The 16,797-nt window shown below is 43.2% G+C and overlaps 1 protein-coding gene across 2 annotated transcripts in view; it reads left to right on the top strand.

Annotated features, from left to right (window-relative positions):
- Positions 1 to 16,797, top strand: part of MCF2 (MCF.2 cell line derived transforming sequence) — a 57,043-nt gene that overhangs the window by 38,284 nt on the left and 1,962 nt on the right. Inside the window, exons 17-30 of one of the 2 annotated variants that reach the window (XM_051792924.1) lie at positions 958 to 1,073; positions 1,187 to 1,256; positions 1,610 to 1,702; positions 2,033 to 2,125; positions 3,092 to 3,217; positions 4,001 to 4,222; positions 7,778 to 7,870; positions 8,853 to 8,931; positions 9,458 to 9,521; positions 9,950 to 10,056; positions 10,138 to 10,250; positions 10,530 to 10,642; positions 12,113 to 12,213; positions 12,461 to 16,797. In XM_051792924.1, the coding sequence (XP_051648884.1) occupies positions 958 to 1,073; positions 1,187 to 1,256; positions 1,610 to 1,702; positions 2,033 to 2,125; positions 3,092 to 3,217; positions 4,001 to 4,222; positions 7,778 to 7,870; positions 8,853 to 8,931; positions 9,458 to 9,521; positions 9,950 to 10,056; positions 10,138 to 10,250; positions 10,530 to 10,642; positions 12,113 to 12,213; positions 12,461 to 12,513 (1,443 nt within the window). In that variant the 3' untranslated portion in view covers positions 12,514 to 16,797. The remainder of the gene's footprint in view (positions 1 to 957; positions 1,074 to 1,186; positions 1,257 to 1,609; positions 1,703 to 2,032; positions 2,126 to 3,091; positions 3,218 to 4,000; positions 4,223 to 7,777; positions 7,871 to 8,852; positions 8,932 to 9,457; positions 9,522 to 9,949; positions 10,057 to 10,137; positions 10,251 to 10,529; positions 10,643 to 12,112; positions 12,214 to 12,460) is intronic. The other variant, XM_051792931.1, reaches the window with a different exon arrangement.

Here is a 16,797-nt window from a genome sequence, read left to right as displayed (position 1 = left end):
TCAACTATAAAATGCTTGCTTAGTATAAGGAATATTGATTCCAGCCATAGTGAGTGTGAGAGATTAATTTGGAAAGTCAAAGAAAATATGCTGTACATACTGAATACGTTTTTGCTGCTCATGTTAAAAGGGCCTCTGTTCTGTGCAGTCCTTGGTGACCAGCAGGGCCAACTTGAGCTGGGGGCCTCTTTGCAGTGATGGTCCTGAGCTCTGGCCATGCCTTTCCCTACACTGCAGTTAGGATGTTTGCCATACCTGGTGAATGATTTTGCAGTGATGGGATGTTACTTTGGGGAGCTTTACATTGTTTCCTAGTTCCACCCAATGATTTGTAGTGCAGTGGTGTCTCTCCCGGTTTGGGAGCCCTGATTTCAAGAGGCAGCTGGAGCCACAGAGCACAGAGTTCCTGAGGCACTGAGGAGAGCAAGACCCTGGTGCTCAGCAAGTCTTGTACAAGAGCAAAAAGCCCATTGATTTTGGTATTTGATCTCAAGCTGTCTCTGCTTTGTAAGGAGCCACCTCCTACAGTGGTTCTCGTGAGGTTGTGTGTAACTGCATACCCTGTACATACACACTGTCACTCTATGACTGTTTCCCATGGTCATAGCAGCAGATGTGTTCTTCTTGAACAAGTATTCCTCTGAGACCCTGCAGTCAGGCCATAGTAAGGAGAAGGTGGCTGAGATTTGCCTTTGTTGAATTGGGAGCATCTGTGCAGCGCTGCCAGCCCCACAGGAGCTGTCCTAAGCCATTCCCTGCTGGATTGCAATCCCATGTGCCCAGGGACTGAAAGACAGTGATTTAGAGACAAAAATAAGCAAATAAAATGTACACTGCACTTTGAACCAAAGCAGATGGTATTGAAAGTCTGTTCATGTCCCCTTTTCATCTGCCTTCGAGGAGATGCCAAGCCAAGGCCTTACCAACTGAGTGATGAGCCCTTTTTGCATCCTGCAGGGCTACAGAGCTGAGATGGATAATCCTGCCATGCTCATCCTCCTGCCTCCCGTGCTGAGGAACAGGAAGGATGTCCTCTTTGGAAACATGTCTGAGATATACGACTTCCACAACAAGTATGATGCTGCTCTGTTCCCCTTTGCATTAGACTGATTTCCTGTAATGATGAAACACCCAAACCTTACCTTGCTCACAGCTGCATTTTTGTCCCTTCTTCCATCTCTTGCAGAATTTTCCTGCACAGTTTGGAAAACTGCCTGGGAGCACCCGAGAGAGTGGGATGTTGTTTCCTAGACAGGGTGAGTGACTCATTTTCACATGTAAAGCACACTCAAAGGCCAATGTTTCTCCTGATTTGTTGCACTTTGCAACATCTCAGTTGTGTCAGCTGAGTAAGAGGCTCCTGATCTGCAGTACCAGCAGCCAGCCTGGGAGCAGAGGTGCCTGGCCAGCAGCAGGTGGGGCAGAGCAGCCATCATGACTCTGCTGTGATTCCCAGCCATGCTTTTTTTTACCCAAACTCTGTCACTTTTAGATATTGAAGTCGGCAGCAGAGACAAAAACAAAATTACAGTTTGAGTGCTTGTCTTATTTGGCTGCCCAGCAGGATTGGGTTCATGAATGTGACTTACTTTTTGGCTTCCCTTACAAGAGAGAGGATTTCCAGATGTATGAGAAGTACTGCCAGAACAAGCCCCGGTCGGAGTCCCTGTGGAGGCAGTGCTCCGAGAGCACCTTCTTCCAGGTGAGCTGTTTCTTCCACCAGGGAAGGCACTGTCTGGGACACTCCCTTGTCCTAAACACCCTCCTCAACATCCCACAATTTCGTTGTATTCTGTCTACCGTTGCATGAAACCTCACAAAAGTAGGTGTTGGAGTTTCTAGTACACAAAGAGTGTAAGGCAGATCCATTCATTATATTATTTTACATGTTGGTATTAAATTTCTGTAGTTTTAGGCACCATACAACATTTTGACATGAAATCTTCAAAGTCAGCAAATCCCACAGTCATGGTGTTGGAATAACTACTTATAGTTGGTGCCAAATTTACTTAATCTGAATTCTGTGTTCCAGGAATGCCAAAGAAAATTAGAACACAAACTTGGGCTGGATTCCTATTTACTTAAACCAGTGCAGCGCCTGACAAAATACCAGTTACTTCTAAAGGTATTTCATATTCTGCTCTGAAGGGACATCAGCAGATAGATTAGATTTGTTTTCCAGTTTGTTTTATTTTTTTCAATTAAAGGTTACCTGTAAATCAGCACCAAACTTTAGATGATATATTGCTTATCTTGGCCCTCTGAAGTGACTTTCAGCGAAGACCAATATTCATATATCTGAAAAAGGAACAAGTGCTTTTAACAAGCTGTTTTTTAAGGGAAGAAAAACTGTTTGAATCTGTTCAGAGATGCAAAATGATAGATGCACTTCTAAGAAAACTGAACCAGGGATGATCATGAGAATATGATGAATGAAATATATTATGTTAGTGTATCTCTTTTCTCCTCAGGTGTTTACAGTGCTTGTAATCTTTAATGCAGTTATTCTTGTGTCCCCCATCTGAGGTAGGGCAGTGCTGTTATTCTCACTCTGTAAGGTGGGAATAACATTTGGGTAGTAGCTTCTGAACCCCACCTTCTAGCCTCTTGAATGAGTACACATGCAGCTCTAAGTGAAACAAAACTAATTTTATCTTAGTGGTAAAATTATGTCTTCCATTTATTGACTTGAAGACTCTGGATTTTATAAATTCTGTGCCTTGTCTCTACCAGGCTGAAGGCGATCATCTGCTGCAACATCATTTGAGGGCATACATGACATATGGGCAGCTAATGAAAAACCTGAGCCTTATTTCCCATTTCTTACCAAGCAGGAAAGCACAACAAAAAAAAAATCAGATGCTACTCTAAAAGCTGACAACATCCTTAAGGAAACTCAGAAAAAATGGGCCATCCTGCAGTGATCTGTTCCACACCTTGTACTGACTGTGGTTTAGAGGGAGTCTTTTTTCCAGTGACATTTGAAAAAAGAAACTCAGTGTAAATTGCTGAGCATTGGTAACTTTGGGCGAGGTGGAAAAAATCTGCTTTGTTCAAGTGCAAATACATGCTCTTCCATTTCTATTTTCAGGAGCTGTTAAAGTACAGCACGAGCTGTGATGGAGTTCAGGAACTTCAAGAAGCTCTGGTTGCAATGTTGGATTTGCTGAAGTCAGTCAACGACTCTATGCATCAGATTTCAATAACAGGATATGATGTGAGTAGAATTGAGTAATGAGAGCCCTTGCACAGGACTGGATGATGCATTGGGAATGGATAGTGTCCCAGAGTGTATGAGCTGAAAACTGTTCTAGAATAGCTACAAAGTGAATGGGATCAGGAAGCTCTTACAGGTGACAGTCTTCCCTCTGATTTCAGGGTTTTGGAAAATATCCACATCTAAGGGACATATCCAGAGTTGCATAGTGCCCACACTTGCCACCTTGTGGTTTTCCAGAGTATTTTTTCAGCATGCACCTAAGTGTTCTCATGGCTGACCTAATAATTCACCTGGAGTGTCTTCATAGCATTTCACATTCAACATTTCACTAACTACTCTCTGAGGCTGATTTTGATCCTTTCCCATGGAAGTGGTTGTCTTTCCTAGGGCTTCAGGGAAGGGTGAGGGGTTGGCTTTCAAAGCTGCTGGTCCCAGTCCTGGCCTTCTGGAGAATTCCATCTTCTGGCACCTTAGTTCAGGCTCAAATCTCATCTGCCCTCTCCCACTGAAGTAACCAGAGCCCTCGACCTGATCTTCCATAGGAGCTTTTCCTGTCTTCTTAGTTCTCCCAGTTTCTCTAGACTAGCTGCAGCCCTCCTTCTCTCCTGGCACCATGCCATCACTCCCAAAAGATCATCTGCTCCTTCCAGGAAGACCTGTTCTTAGAGGGACATGCCTTGGAACAGAGCTGGCCCTGTCACCCATCATTGTTTGGAGAGTCCTCTTACGTTTTAATTGACGTCTTTTTATTTCTTTTTTTACTTGTCCTGCCCTCACCAGGGTGACCTGAGTGAACTGGGGAAAGTGTTGATGCAGGGATCTTTCAGCGTTTGGACAGGACACCGAAAAGGCCCGACGAAAATGAAGGATCTTGCCAGATTCAAGCCGATGCAGAGGCATCTGTTCCTGTATGAGAAAGCCTTGGTCTTCTGCAAGAAGCGAGAGGAGCACGGAGATGGATATGACAAAACCTCATCTTACAGTTTTAAGCATTTTTTGAAAGTAAGGACATTTTACTTTTGCATTGCCATGTGTGTTGTAGACTAGTAATTCTGCAGACCCAGACAGTATTTTTCCCCTGATACAGTTGATTGTTTTCTGCTGTAATGCCTCATAGGGATGTGCCATGCCCATGAAAGGATGTTGGTTGTATAACCTCTGAGAGCTCCCACAGCTGAGACAGCAGCTGGTAGAGTTTGTGGACTTGGACTCATGTATGTGATGGCATGTGCCAGGGAAATGGAGCTATGGGCAAGTTCCAGGGATACCAATGTGCCTGCCCCCCTCCCCTAGTCCACTTTCCAGGAGTGTGGGCGAGGGCATGAAAGAGGGGAGGTCTTTTGCATCTTCCCCAGCCCACCTGGGACAGCAAGGAGGCTCCTTGTGCCCCAGGGAGGCCCCTTGGGCAGGGATTTGCCTGGCTGCTCCTGAGCCCTATTTCCCAGCCAGGCAGGAGGATGTAGTGATAACTCTTCCTCCCCCATTGCCTTTCTCCTTCAGCAGGCTCTGACTGCAGCTAAAAGGACAATTATCAGATGACAAAGTAGCCTATGGCAAAATATGAGGTGCATAAACAACAGTCCCAAGCCTCTAAATGCTAACTATTATCAATAACATTCCCAAACTGCTCCTCTAAAAGAGACCTTCTGGCATACTGCTTGTGATTAGCACTTCTAACATCAGCATTTTTTCTCAGTACTTTGCATTGTTTTTCTTAATAAATAAAACCCCAATATGGGTATATCTTAGAATGGAAAAAAATGGGCACTTGGAAGCAGAGCAGATTGCTGGTGCAGGTCCCTGATCTCAGTGGGGTCTGGGGAGGGAGATGCCATGAGTATTCAGAAAACAAGGTAACAGTAGATAAGTCTGTTCAGCTCCAGCGCGCGTTACAAATTGTGTATTAAAAGCAAATCTCAGGCCATATGTTTAGGTACTTAATGTTTTCCCCAAACAGCATAATTTTCTTTCTGGAGAGCTTGTTTTCCCTGCAGTACTTGTTTTACCATAACATGCTTTTGAAAGAACTGAAGAGGTGTGGGGGGGAAAAATCCAGCTCAGAGGAGAAAATCCTGTGCTCAGGAGTCCAGGCAATGTGTCCAGGGTTTTTCTTTGCCTCAAGAGGGTTCATTTTCCAGTTGTTTGTGTTGACACACTGAGAGGTTGGAGTTTGAGAATGCATGGATGTGACAGGATTACATCTGCACACATATGTTTTGAGAATTGCTACACTGAGGGCAAAATCATGTTCTTGGAGCTTGGCATTTGTTTGGTTCATGATCATAGAATCACAGAATCGTTGAGGCTGCAAAAGACCTCTAAGATCATCACCAGCACTGCCAAGTCCACCACTAAACCACATTCCTAAGTATCAGGAAATTACTTTTCTTTGCGACAATGTTTTTTGGGGATTCAGAATTGGAACAAGCTGTCGGGTAGAAGCTGTGTAATGGAGCATCTGTAAAACAACAAAAAAAGAACCCCTCAGGATAATATTTTGCATACTGTGCAAAATATCCAGTGGTAAATATCTCTTCAGCTGAGATTCAGTGACTTAGAGGATGCAGGTTACTGCAATGCCAGGTAAATCAGCCTGCCTGGTGCCACGTGGAAGCTGATGCAGATGAACACCATCCCAGAGCTTTGCACTAGCCCACCTCAGTCTGCATTGCAGCAATTCAACAGCTGAGAGACAGTAAATCCTGGTCAGAGGGAGGAAATAGAATTTCAAAATCCACTAACCAGAATGAACAGACCTTAAATCTGTCTATTTCTAGCACTTTTTCTTTGCCTCATCACAGTAGATCATCTAAAATTTCTAATATCTTGATGCCTGGGCAGTTTTGTGGGAGACTCTGTATAAATTGTCAATAAACAAGATGCACAGAACTGGGAACTGCAGCAACTGGATGAAGTGCTCTCTAGTCTGCCCTTCCAACAGCTTTCATATATTTTAAGTTTTGAGTTTTTTAAGTTTTCATAAAATCAGAATGTAGCCTCTTCCAGCTTTCTAAGACATTGTGACATCGATAGGACAAGGGGAAATGGCCTCAAGTTGCATCAGGGAGGTTCAGGTTGGATATTAGGTAAAATTTCTTCATTGAAAAAGTGGTCAGACACTGGAACAGGATGCTCAGGGCAGTGGTGGAATCCCCATCCCTGGAGGGATTTAAAAGACTGTAGATGTGGCACTTGGGGACGTGGCTTACCGGTGGACTTGACAGTGCTGGGGAAGTGGTTGGACTCGATGGTCTTAGAGGTCTTTTCCAACCTAAGTGTTTCTATGATTCTAAGAGCAGTTTGCTTCCTATTTCCTGAGGCTGTTCATAGTCACTGAAAACGGGCACCAACAATTGAAAATGTTGGTACAGAACATTTGTTCATGTGACCTAATCTGTAAATCATCATAGTCTTTCAGACCAAAAGATCTGAGGATGCCCATATTATCAAGGAGGACCAGCAACGTTAAACAGATGTTATTTCTAAAGCTTCATTTGTGTTTATACTGGATTTATCTAACCCAGTCTGCTTGAATAATTTATGATAGATGATACCATTATTATTACGTCTGTTTCAAAACACAGAAGACTTGAGCTATTTTTGACCATCCTTTGTTCAGTGATAAATTGCCAGCAAACTCTGCTTTAAGTGAGGGAATGGTTTATGTGATATCAGGTATTAAAGCATTTTTCATCTTCATGGCATGTTCAGCAGGGGGGGTTAGAGGTCTTCTGTTGCTGAAGAGTTTCTTGGTTTCTAATCATAGTTTGAGCTACTCATTCAGGTGGGTCACAACGTGCAGATCCTGAATGATTTGGGCCCTTGGTATTTTCATCCAAACTATCAAAAGTGGTCAGTGATAACGGGTACCCAGGTACAGCAGCATTCAGCTTCCAGCCTGTGTGTGTCCTGAAAACCAAGAATAGACAGATTTAAGGTCTGTTCATTCAGGTTAGTGGATATTGAAATTCTATTTCTTCACTCTGACCAGGATTTACTGTCTCTCATATTTGTGGCAGCTCAGGCTGAATATCCAAAAATTTACCCTTCTTTTGGAAACCTTGGGGTGGTGTCACAACTACAGGAATGGCAAGGGACCAAAAGACATTGAACTGAAACTCCTAAAGGAGCTAAAGGTTTCACAATGGGTTTTAATTATTGCTGTCAGAGGAAAACAGAATTTAGTGAGTAAATAAAGAATAATATGGCAGAAATAATGTGTCATGTATTTATAAAGCTTCATATCCCTCATCTGCAAAATTCCATGCTGAAAGAGGTATGAGATGATGCTTCAGTTAGTTCCAGTGATTCCCAAAATGAAAAGTTCCCTAAGGTCCATTGATTGGTTTTGGAAAACTTAACCAAATGCAGCAAGCTGACAGAAAGTCAGGGGGGATAAGTCAGATAATGACTTTCAGTTGCTACTGAAATTAAAATTGATGAAATATGTTAAATTGGGTGAAAACAGGTTTAGCATGCTGCCAAAAGGCTGGATTCCTAGGGAAGAGGGAGAGATTTGTAGTATGTTTAATTGTTTTGTTTCATTTGGATTTGCAGATGAATGCAGTTGGAATAACTGAGAATGTGAAAGGAGATCATCGGAAATTTGAGATCTGGTACAGTGGGCGAGAAGAGGTCTATGTTGTGCAGGTTTGTAGCTTCAAAAATCTGGATATTTGTGCATTCTCACAACAATGTTAAGAGAATGTGTCCCATTGATCTTAATGGGATTATTGAACATTTAACGTGCATTTCTTCTTTGTCTTTGCCCATGTCAGTGCTCACAGATCTGTCCCAGTGGCTGGTCCTTGGTGTGCATTCCAGAACTATAAAAGTCACTTAAAAATAGAGACAGAATTGCCCCTTTGATTCCAGATGAAATTTTAAATAGACCTGTAGTTGCAAAAAAGTTTTTATTGTGCTTAATACCTTATGTGAGTTGAGCTGGAAATGGACCCAGTGCTTTGATGGACACAGGCCACATGTACTCTTGCACAATTAAGATGGCAGAGCTGCCCCCAGAGCAAAGGTTTAGCCTCTGTCCTGTTATTCCCAGTAATCTTTTCACTCATCTACAGAATAGTAGCCCCACTGACCTGAGTCCTTCTTGATTTTTTTTTTCCATTTGTAGCATCTTGAACTGAAATTTCTGATGGAGAAATGTTTGCCTAAAAGGCTGTTCAGAGGAAAACTCATTATGAGTATACTGTCAGTTGATTTTTTTTTTTTTTAATTAGACTTCTGCCTAGCTTTTTTCCTCCATGTTATAACACAGTAATCAACTTAAATTCATAAAGCAAGTGTATGTAGCCAAGTAAATATATGTTTAAAAGTCAGTTATGGCCCTTTAGGTATTTTGTAAAAAAGTGTTTAGGTATTTTGTGAAAGAGATAAGATGCATGCACACAGGTGCTTTTGCTTGCACTCTTCTCCTTGCATGGTAGTGATAAGTCTACAATTTCCACTGTGCTTTGCCTGGATGTAATGGGAACCATGAATTTTAAAAGATCAAGAGTCTAAAATGTAGTGGTGGTTTTGGAAAAATGAGGATTTCAGATAATTACAACATGGAAAAGTAAGATTTTATTCATAAATCTTAATTTAAAATTCTGGAACTTTTCTCTTCTTCCAGGCCCAAACAGTAGATCTGAAGATGGCATGGTTGAATGAAATACGAAAAATTTTGTTCAAGCAGCAGGAGCTTATAAAAGGTACATTTGACCAATTTCTCTGTGGCATTCACTCTGTAGCACAACCTTTCCTGTTTTCTCATTGCTAGTCTTCAAATCCACTAATTCTCACTAGAGAATTGATTTCCAGAAACCTGGTAGCAAAATACTAGAGTGAGGCCTTACATTACAGGGAAATAACATAACTTGGAGCAGTAAAGGCCAGGTGCTTGTGTGAAAATTAATTACAGAAGTATGTTTTTTTGGCCATCATTACCCTGGGGATTATTTCACGTTTGTTATCATAGGCTTAATTCAACAAGATACATAACAGACTCCTAATTTTAAGCATATTATGGTCTTCAGTAGCATGCTCAATATTGGATTTGTGCTAACATGCCATCTTAATTATAACTAAGTCTGTGCTTTGCAAGAGTCCATAGGTCTGTTTTTCTCTGAAGAGAAATCAATAGGGTTGTAAAAAAGGTGTAATTTTTAAAGTAATGCATCAAGTGTGACAGTTACTAATAAAAAATGGATTTTAAGATGGTGTTTGACCTCCCTGCAGTAGAGAAGCAGCAGCCTGGCTCAGGCACAGACCAGATCCCGCTCTCCTCCCAGCTGAGTGATGGGTGAGTGCCAGGAGCTGGACTGGGGGCTCCCTGGGGTACCCATTTTCTCCCTATTTCTGTTGGAGACCTCTGGGGAGGGAACAGGAGGGATGTGCTGCTACTCACCCTTTGTTGGCAGTGGTCTGGGGGCAGGGTCGTTGAGGGTCACCCTCGAGCCTGGCAGCACAGCCTGAGCTGCAGCTCCTTGGCAAATGCAGACAAAGATCAAAACCAGTGCTCAAATTCAGGGGTAGAGAAGTTGCAGCAACTTTATTTCCCATCCCAAAAAAATTAAAACCAGACACTGAAGTCCTTAACCTTTATAGAAACACAGATTAAGGGGTATCAGTATTATTTCTGACTTCATTTTACAAAACCTAGTAGAGTTTGCATTCATTCATTCATAAAGTAAAACTAAGATTTGCTTCTTTATTTTTTCAACCATTCAGAAAGCAGCAGAGAGCCTCCATAAGCTCAGAAGAGAACGACTCAGAGCGCACCAGCCCGGTGATGTTGGACAGTGGGCTCGTGTCCCCCCAGAACAAGCCCCACCGAAGTACAGACCCTTCCCCTCCCTTCAGGGCATGCTTTGCAGGTGCTGTGGTTCCCCCAGACTGAGCTGCACGTTGTCTTGCAGGCTGGCCAGGAATGTCTCAGTCCCTGGAAATCTGTGAGGGGCTGGAGGAGTGGTCAGGTAATCAGTACCTCTCCAACTGCTCGGACACCGAAGAGGAGGATGGGAACCAGCTGGTTAGTAGATATGCAATAGTCTCAAAGCTTGAGGTGCTGCCATTTTCAGTCATCTTGCTTTGTTTGTCTTCACTGGATAATGGATGTATCTTGTCCACATCTCTCAAAATTTCCATATCTCAATTTGGGGAATGAGGAGATGTCTCAGCCACAGTTTCTTGAAATAATTTTAATTAATGTAGCTGATATGGCTCTGTCACATTCCCCGTGGCAGTCAGAAATAACAGCTGCGTGATATGAAATGCAGCTAAATAAGATAAGGTTTTCATTCTACCACAGTCTCCAGGAAAATACAAAGCCCTTGCAGACTGCAAGAGGAGAGGATCAGAGGACCTGCTGGTGAAAAACGGAGATGAAATTCAGCTCGTGCATGAAGATGGTGAGGGACAGTGGTAGGTATTTTAGGACTACTGTGCCTTATCTCTAAGAGCCTGCAAGGCATTCCCTTGAAATGTCACTTGCCTGGTGATACACCCACTGCAGCCTCTGATTAAGTTTTAGACTATTCCAGAAAGCTGGAGAATTCATTCCCTTGCCAAGACTAGATGCCATCCTGGGAAAACATGTCAGGACTTCCTTGCCATGGGTGTCTGGGTGAGGTGGGTTTTACCAATATCTTCACAGCGCCTCTTCCCACTTTTCAGATGGTGCTTTGAGTGCGAGCCCTTTGCACACCCCAGCCCAGCTCCTGGCTTTGTTCCTCTGGGCTTATTAATGGCAATACTGAGTAATTGCAAGACATTTTCCTCCCTCAAACTGCTGTACAAGTGTTAAACTGGTTGACGACTGCGGACCATCTTTGTTGTATTTAGAACTGTGGCTCGCAAGCTTACACCTTACAGCTGGTTCTCCTTGTGTCTGGGAGCATTGCCTGGGGAATGACTATCCCAGGCCTCCTGCCTGTTGAACCATTAGTCTCCTTGTCTGGGAGGGCAGCATTCCCTCTCCCAAGATTTGCAGCAATTTGGCTGAGATTCCTGGCTGTCTCTCCTTTCCAGGTTGATTCTGACTGGCTCTCATTAGCCAGCCCGGGGGCTCAGAAGGAGAGAGAGCAGTGTGCTAATGCTTTGTTTGGGGTGTGGGAAGGGGGATTTTAGCAGGAACCTGGATCAGATTTGTGCAGGCACTAGCCCATAGATACACAGATGTGAATGCCCCATGGAGGATTCCTGTCTGACAGCTACAGCTCTCACACTTTGAGGGAAATTCGAAAAGGATAAAATAGAATATTTCAGTTGGAAGGGATCTGCAGTGATCATTTACTCCTGCTGCATTTTGCAAAATTCAGTTTGCTGATAGCAAAAGCAAGATGCAAATAATCTCAGGTTTACTGAATGTTCACCTCTCCTGGGGATTTCGACCAGTGCCAGTCAGAGATTTCTCACACCAATTTTTTTTGTTTGTACAAATTTTACTGCATGAGTGAGACAGAGATGTCATTTATGAGTATTTCCAGCTGCCTAAGTCTTGGCTTTAATTTGCTTATAGTACCCTGACTAAATTCATCCTACCAATCTGAATAGCAGAGGAGTGAGGAAAGTAACTGCCTTTGGCTCTATCAGTACCCGGTTTTCCTCACTGGCATCTCTGGAGGTCTCAGGCAGGATAAGGAGAGAGAGAGTCCTGTTCCTCTCCATTGACTATAGAGTTGCCCAAGGCAGATGTGCTCCCAGTGTAGGCTTTTTAATTATGTTCCTAAGTTTAGGTGGGAGGAATACTTTAAGTGCATGCCCAGCTCCTGTTAAAATGCTTCCCTGGTTTGAGTGAACTGTTGGTTGCACTCCCTGTTGTGTAGAGTGTGACCACATCAAACTGCTCCTGAGTTGGTTGGTTTCTTTTACTAATGCTGTTGTCATTCAAAGGTTGGTGAAAAACCTAAACAGAAGAAAAGAAGGCTGGATTCCTGTCCACAGTCTGCAGATAGTAGTCGGTGACTGCAGATTTCGGAATGCCAAAGTTGCAGGTATTATATAGCACGCCTAGCAGAAATATTTCATATCTCAAATCAGGTCTCTTAAGCCATTTGCATTACACTTGGTGTACTAAATCTGGCTGCATATGCCTCTGCAGGAAAAATAGAAAAGCAAGCAGCTACTCCAAAAAGCCTGTAAAAGTAGTAAATTAAGCTTCCTTTTTTTGTTTCTTAACACTTAAGACATTTCTGAGACTTTAGGCTCTAGTAAATTAAAACCAAGCATTTAAAAACGTAGATTTCTTTGCAAGAGCACTGTGTAGAAGATCCAGGAGAAGAGATGGAGTCTGACCAGGGATTCCTGTGACTGTTTTGCCTACTCGCTGCTGTAGCCCAAACCCCGTGTGAACAGGAGGCACCTAGGCAAAACCTCCTCCTGCTGCAAAAGACATCGTGGCCTGACCCCCAGCACTCTAAAGGCAATACTTCATCCCTGCAGCCTCACTCCTGCCCTCATTGCTGCCTGCTGGTTAATCCCATCCTTAGATAAATTTTATAATAAACAGGTTACCAGCTTTTGGCCGAAGGCTTCTAGTCTCGAAAACCGTATTTCACATTTTCTAGCTGTAAATGTACATAGAAATAGGTAGGGAAGCATAACAGATGATACAAGAAAATGCCTTAAGAGCAACCTGTCGCCCTTGCCATGTATGCAGCATCACCGCTCCATGTGTTGCCTCATCACCATGCTGTTCACTGGAAATGGGAGACCAGGGTTTTAGGTGGGAACAGCTCAGGAAACCCACATAGACTTAGTCCATTTAAAAAAAAAAAAAAAAAAAAAAGAAAAGAATACACTAGTTATGACCATAGGAAGCAAATTTCACAAGGAGTTTTATCTTCAAATACTTCCTTTTTGTCAAAATCTATTATTTTGATGAACATGAAGGAAGCCTTCTGAAAGGCTTAAAATTGCAGACAGCTCTTGATGGCTTTCCAGTATATTTCAGTGAAATCCTTCCTATACAGGAAGGTATTTTTTATCCCCTTTGTTAAAGGGCAGTCAAATCTCACAGGTTGGAGGTTTTCTGACTTTATGTAAAGGGTAGTTTGCTAACCAGTGTTCAAATTTTGCTGGCACCCTGTTTTCAAGATGCAATTATGTCTACCTTGATCTTCCCTGCATGTATAGCAATCCCATCCCACCATATTCTGTGCAGGAGGGTTCTCCAGCTGTGAATGCAACTCAAAACCAGGGTGCTGGCAAACTTTGAACCTTGGTTTGCTTTGTCAGTGGTCGTATCCCTGAAAGCCAGAGACTCACAGCTCCAGACTGGTCTACAAAGTTGTTGAGTACAAACTAAGGAGAATTTCACAAGGTGAAATCACAGAAAGCTCCTTCTGTGAGTCCCACACCACTGCCCAGGTGCTTTGCAGTCGTGTCCCACGGTTTAGTTGCAGCACTGAGGCTCTGTTTTCCCTGTGAAGGTAATTCTGTTCTCTTCTGCTGTTGCTGATCGTGCCTGCAGTCTCAAGGCATGGTTCTAATTTTACGTGCACTCCAGGCAATATTGTGGGATGATGTAGGATGTTTTCATGCTATTTCCTAGAGCTATTCCTAGAGCTTTTCGATTGCAGAATGATGTAGGATGTTTTCTTGCTATTTCCTAGAGCTATTCCTAGAGCTTTTCAGCGACATGTCCTTATAGCCATAAGCAACTTGCACTCTGAAAATTAACTTTAAGACAGTACCTTTGCATTTGGCAATTCTCTTTCCTCTATGGGCTGGTCACTTCACACTGCAGGTGACACTGTACCACTGACTCCTCAGGAATGCAGTCTGGATTGGGCTCTTTTCTGCTTCTTCAGAAGATGGAGCTCTTGCTCCAATATAGCACAGGGAGAATTAGGCAGCCAAGCTTGTAGAGCAAAGTAGGGGCAGGAGGAAGCACTGGAACCCTCTTGTATTATGAGCTGCTTGTGCTGAAATGCTGTTTTACATGTAAGCAGGGTAAACATGATTAACATGTTGTGGGGTCCCCAAGAGCTAAGAGCATTCTGGAGTCACTTCAGCGCTGGGGTAGAGGCAGTTCCTGGCCCTTCAGGGGAGCATTGCATCTGTTATTTCCCCAAGTCCCCCTAATAAATAAAAATATGTGTCCAATTACAGAAGCTCATAACAGAATTCATACAAATCCGGGTTTGAGGATGTTTTTTCAGTGCAAAGCCTTTAGCTGAATAGATTACATTGTTTTCTTACCTTCACATTTTTTTTCTTAAATTTGTGCTGTGGCTCTAAAAAAAACCTCCCACTACAAGATGTCTGATACACTTACAAGCTGTTCCTCTCCCTCCTGCTAATTATTCCTGTGTTGAGCCAACACAAATCATAATGAAGTTACAGGGAACTTTTTGCTGCCCATTTTAACTTAGCAAAGGTCCATGCCCTACTGCCTGGCCATCTCTAGCTTTGCAAATCCACCATCCTCTTGTAAATCTTGGCCTGGAGATAAGCCAGAGGCTTTTTGGGAGGAAGACAGCTGGCTTAGGGATCATTTTGAAAACAAGTTTTCCTTGTGGTGTGCCTCTAGCTGTTAAGTTCTGAGTTTAGTCCTTGCTGCTTTCTTCTGAATAGATTTATTCACTCTTCTGTGCAAATCCACCGTGGATTTTTTGTGCCATAGGAAATGTTTTGTATTGAAGGGGATTATACACAGATCTCAAAATGATCAAAATGAGAAAAATTTGGAGAGAACTCTGCTCAGAAAGAGCAATATTCAGAAAATAGCTACTGCTGAGGTTCACCCATGTGTTGCTAGTGCCAACTGCCTTGCTAGAGCTGTCAGGCATTGCCTGGTCTACTGACTTGGTTTTGCTATGAATTAACAAGATGTGGAATTATCTCTTCATTTCTGGGAAGATGAGGGCTGCAGCACTACAATCCCCACTCCTCTTCTGCAGTAGGGCAGGAGACAAAACATTTCTGCATGTCCCTTGGTGGATGATGTGCCAAAATTACAATTTATAGCACTGGCAGTGTCTGTGTCAGTGAAGGAAGAAACATCTCACCTCTCAGCTGTGCTGCAGCTTCATGGCAAAGGGAGAGTGGGGTCAGCAGAAATGAGGTCCTTGCTGTAACCCAAAGTAATTGTGACTTGTTTTCTCTTCAGTGACACAGTGCTCATGTCCAGCAGCAGTGCAGCCTCCCCTCTCATCAAGGTTAAGCACTGTCCCTGCTAATCTTTTCTCTCAGCAGTGGTAAACAGATGCAAGCTAAAGGAAACATGTTGTTTGGTCCCAGATTTTCACATCACCTGAACTTTAAAAGCTGGGCAGAGAGAAGGGCAAGTGTCTAATTTCCACTCGCTGCATGGAGATTGTGTGAGACTGATTTCTTTTAAAGAGAGCCTGAAATAGAGTAGTCTGAAAGAACTTCAGAGTAAAGGAAGGGATTAGAATGAAAAGTAGAAGCAGTGATAGATGCCTCTACTTATTATAAATATAAAAGAAACATTGCTACAACTTTCAAGTTCTTTTAAACAGAAAAAAAGTGTTATGGCAGAATTTGTCTTGAGTCCAAAGCACTCAGAGCAGGCATGGAAGGATGCTCTGTGCCAAAGGCAGGCACCCACTAAGTTTAGCCCCATCCCTGGAAGTGTTAAAGACCAGGTTGGGTGGGGCACCAAGCAGCCTGAATTTGTGGGTGGCATCCCTGTTCTTGGCAGGGGATTGGAACTAGATGATCATTAAGGTCCCTTCCAACCCAAACCAGTCTGTGATTCTATAATTCTGTGATTTAAGGAGGACACCTGTTCTACCAGACCCTCTCCTAGTTTGCTTTAACAGCCTACTTGCCAAATTATCTCTTCCAAGCCTTAAGGGGATCCCCTGTGTGTGCTCTTCATGCCATAAAGCTGAGCAAAGGTTTCCCCCGCTGGTAGTGCCTGAAGGACCGAGCTTGCATGTCCTCTGCTCCTGCTGGCCAGGGTGCTGGGGATCATCCTCTTGACTGTGGTGAGCTTGAGGCAACCCTTTTGTGGCTCAAATCTGCCAGATCAGGGTATTTATTGTATGTTGGCTGAACTCTCGAGCTCTCGCAGGCTGGCATAAGCATGTTGGCTGAAACACGCAAGTTTTGTCTAAGTCCTGGTTAAAATGCCACTTGTAGTTTGCAGATGCAGCGCAGCTGTTTGCACTGTCACTCATGCACTTTAATGATTGCAGCCACAGGCTTTTGTATTTATGCAGGGTCCATTAAAGGCAATGCTGATTTCTTTTTGGCCTTTGAAACGTAAAGCAGGGTCTCCTCCTGTGACCTGAGATCCCAGCCAGCTTCACTGAACAGATATTTAGCAACACCATAGAAAACCATTTTGAGCCTGACAAAATAAGGAGTCTAGAGAAGATATCAGCTGGCCTTGCTGTGATAATGAAGTGATAGATGATGGAAATGAGTCAAACCCTGTGGTCCTGCCTTAGTCAAGGCTCTCACTGAAGCCAGTGGGAGTTCAGCTTTTACGGAGAACTGCAGGAGTTCGCTTATTTTTTTTATGTTATACAAATGTTACATGATTACAGGGAACAATGTATTTCTTGGAATCAGATGCTTTAATATTAACGTCATTCTCCATTACT

This window comes from Manacus candei, unplaced genomic scaffold (assembly GCF_025592945.1).
Source record: "Manacus candei isolate 608988 ecotype Guabito, Panama unplaced genomic scaffold, ASM2559294v1 h1tg000003l, whole genome shotgun sequence".
NCBI classification, from domain to species: Eukaryota; Metazoa; Chordata; class Aves; order Passeriformes; family Pipridae; genus Manacus; species Manacus candei.
Note: the sequence above shows the minus strand (reverse complement) of the source record. Positions and strands in the feature narration are given on the sequence as shown.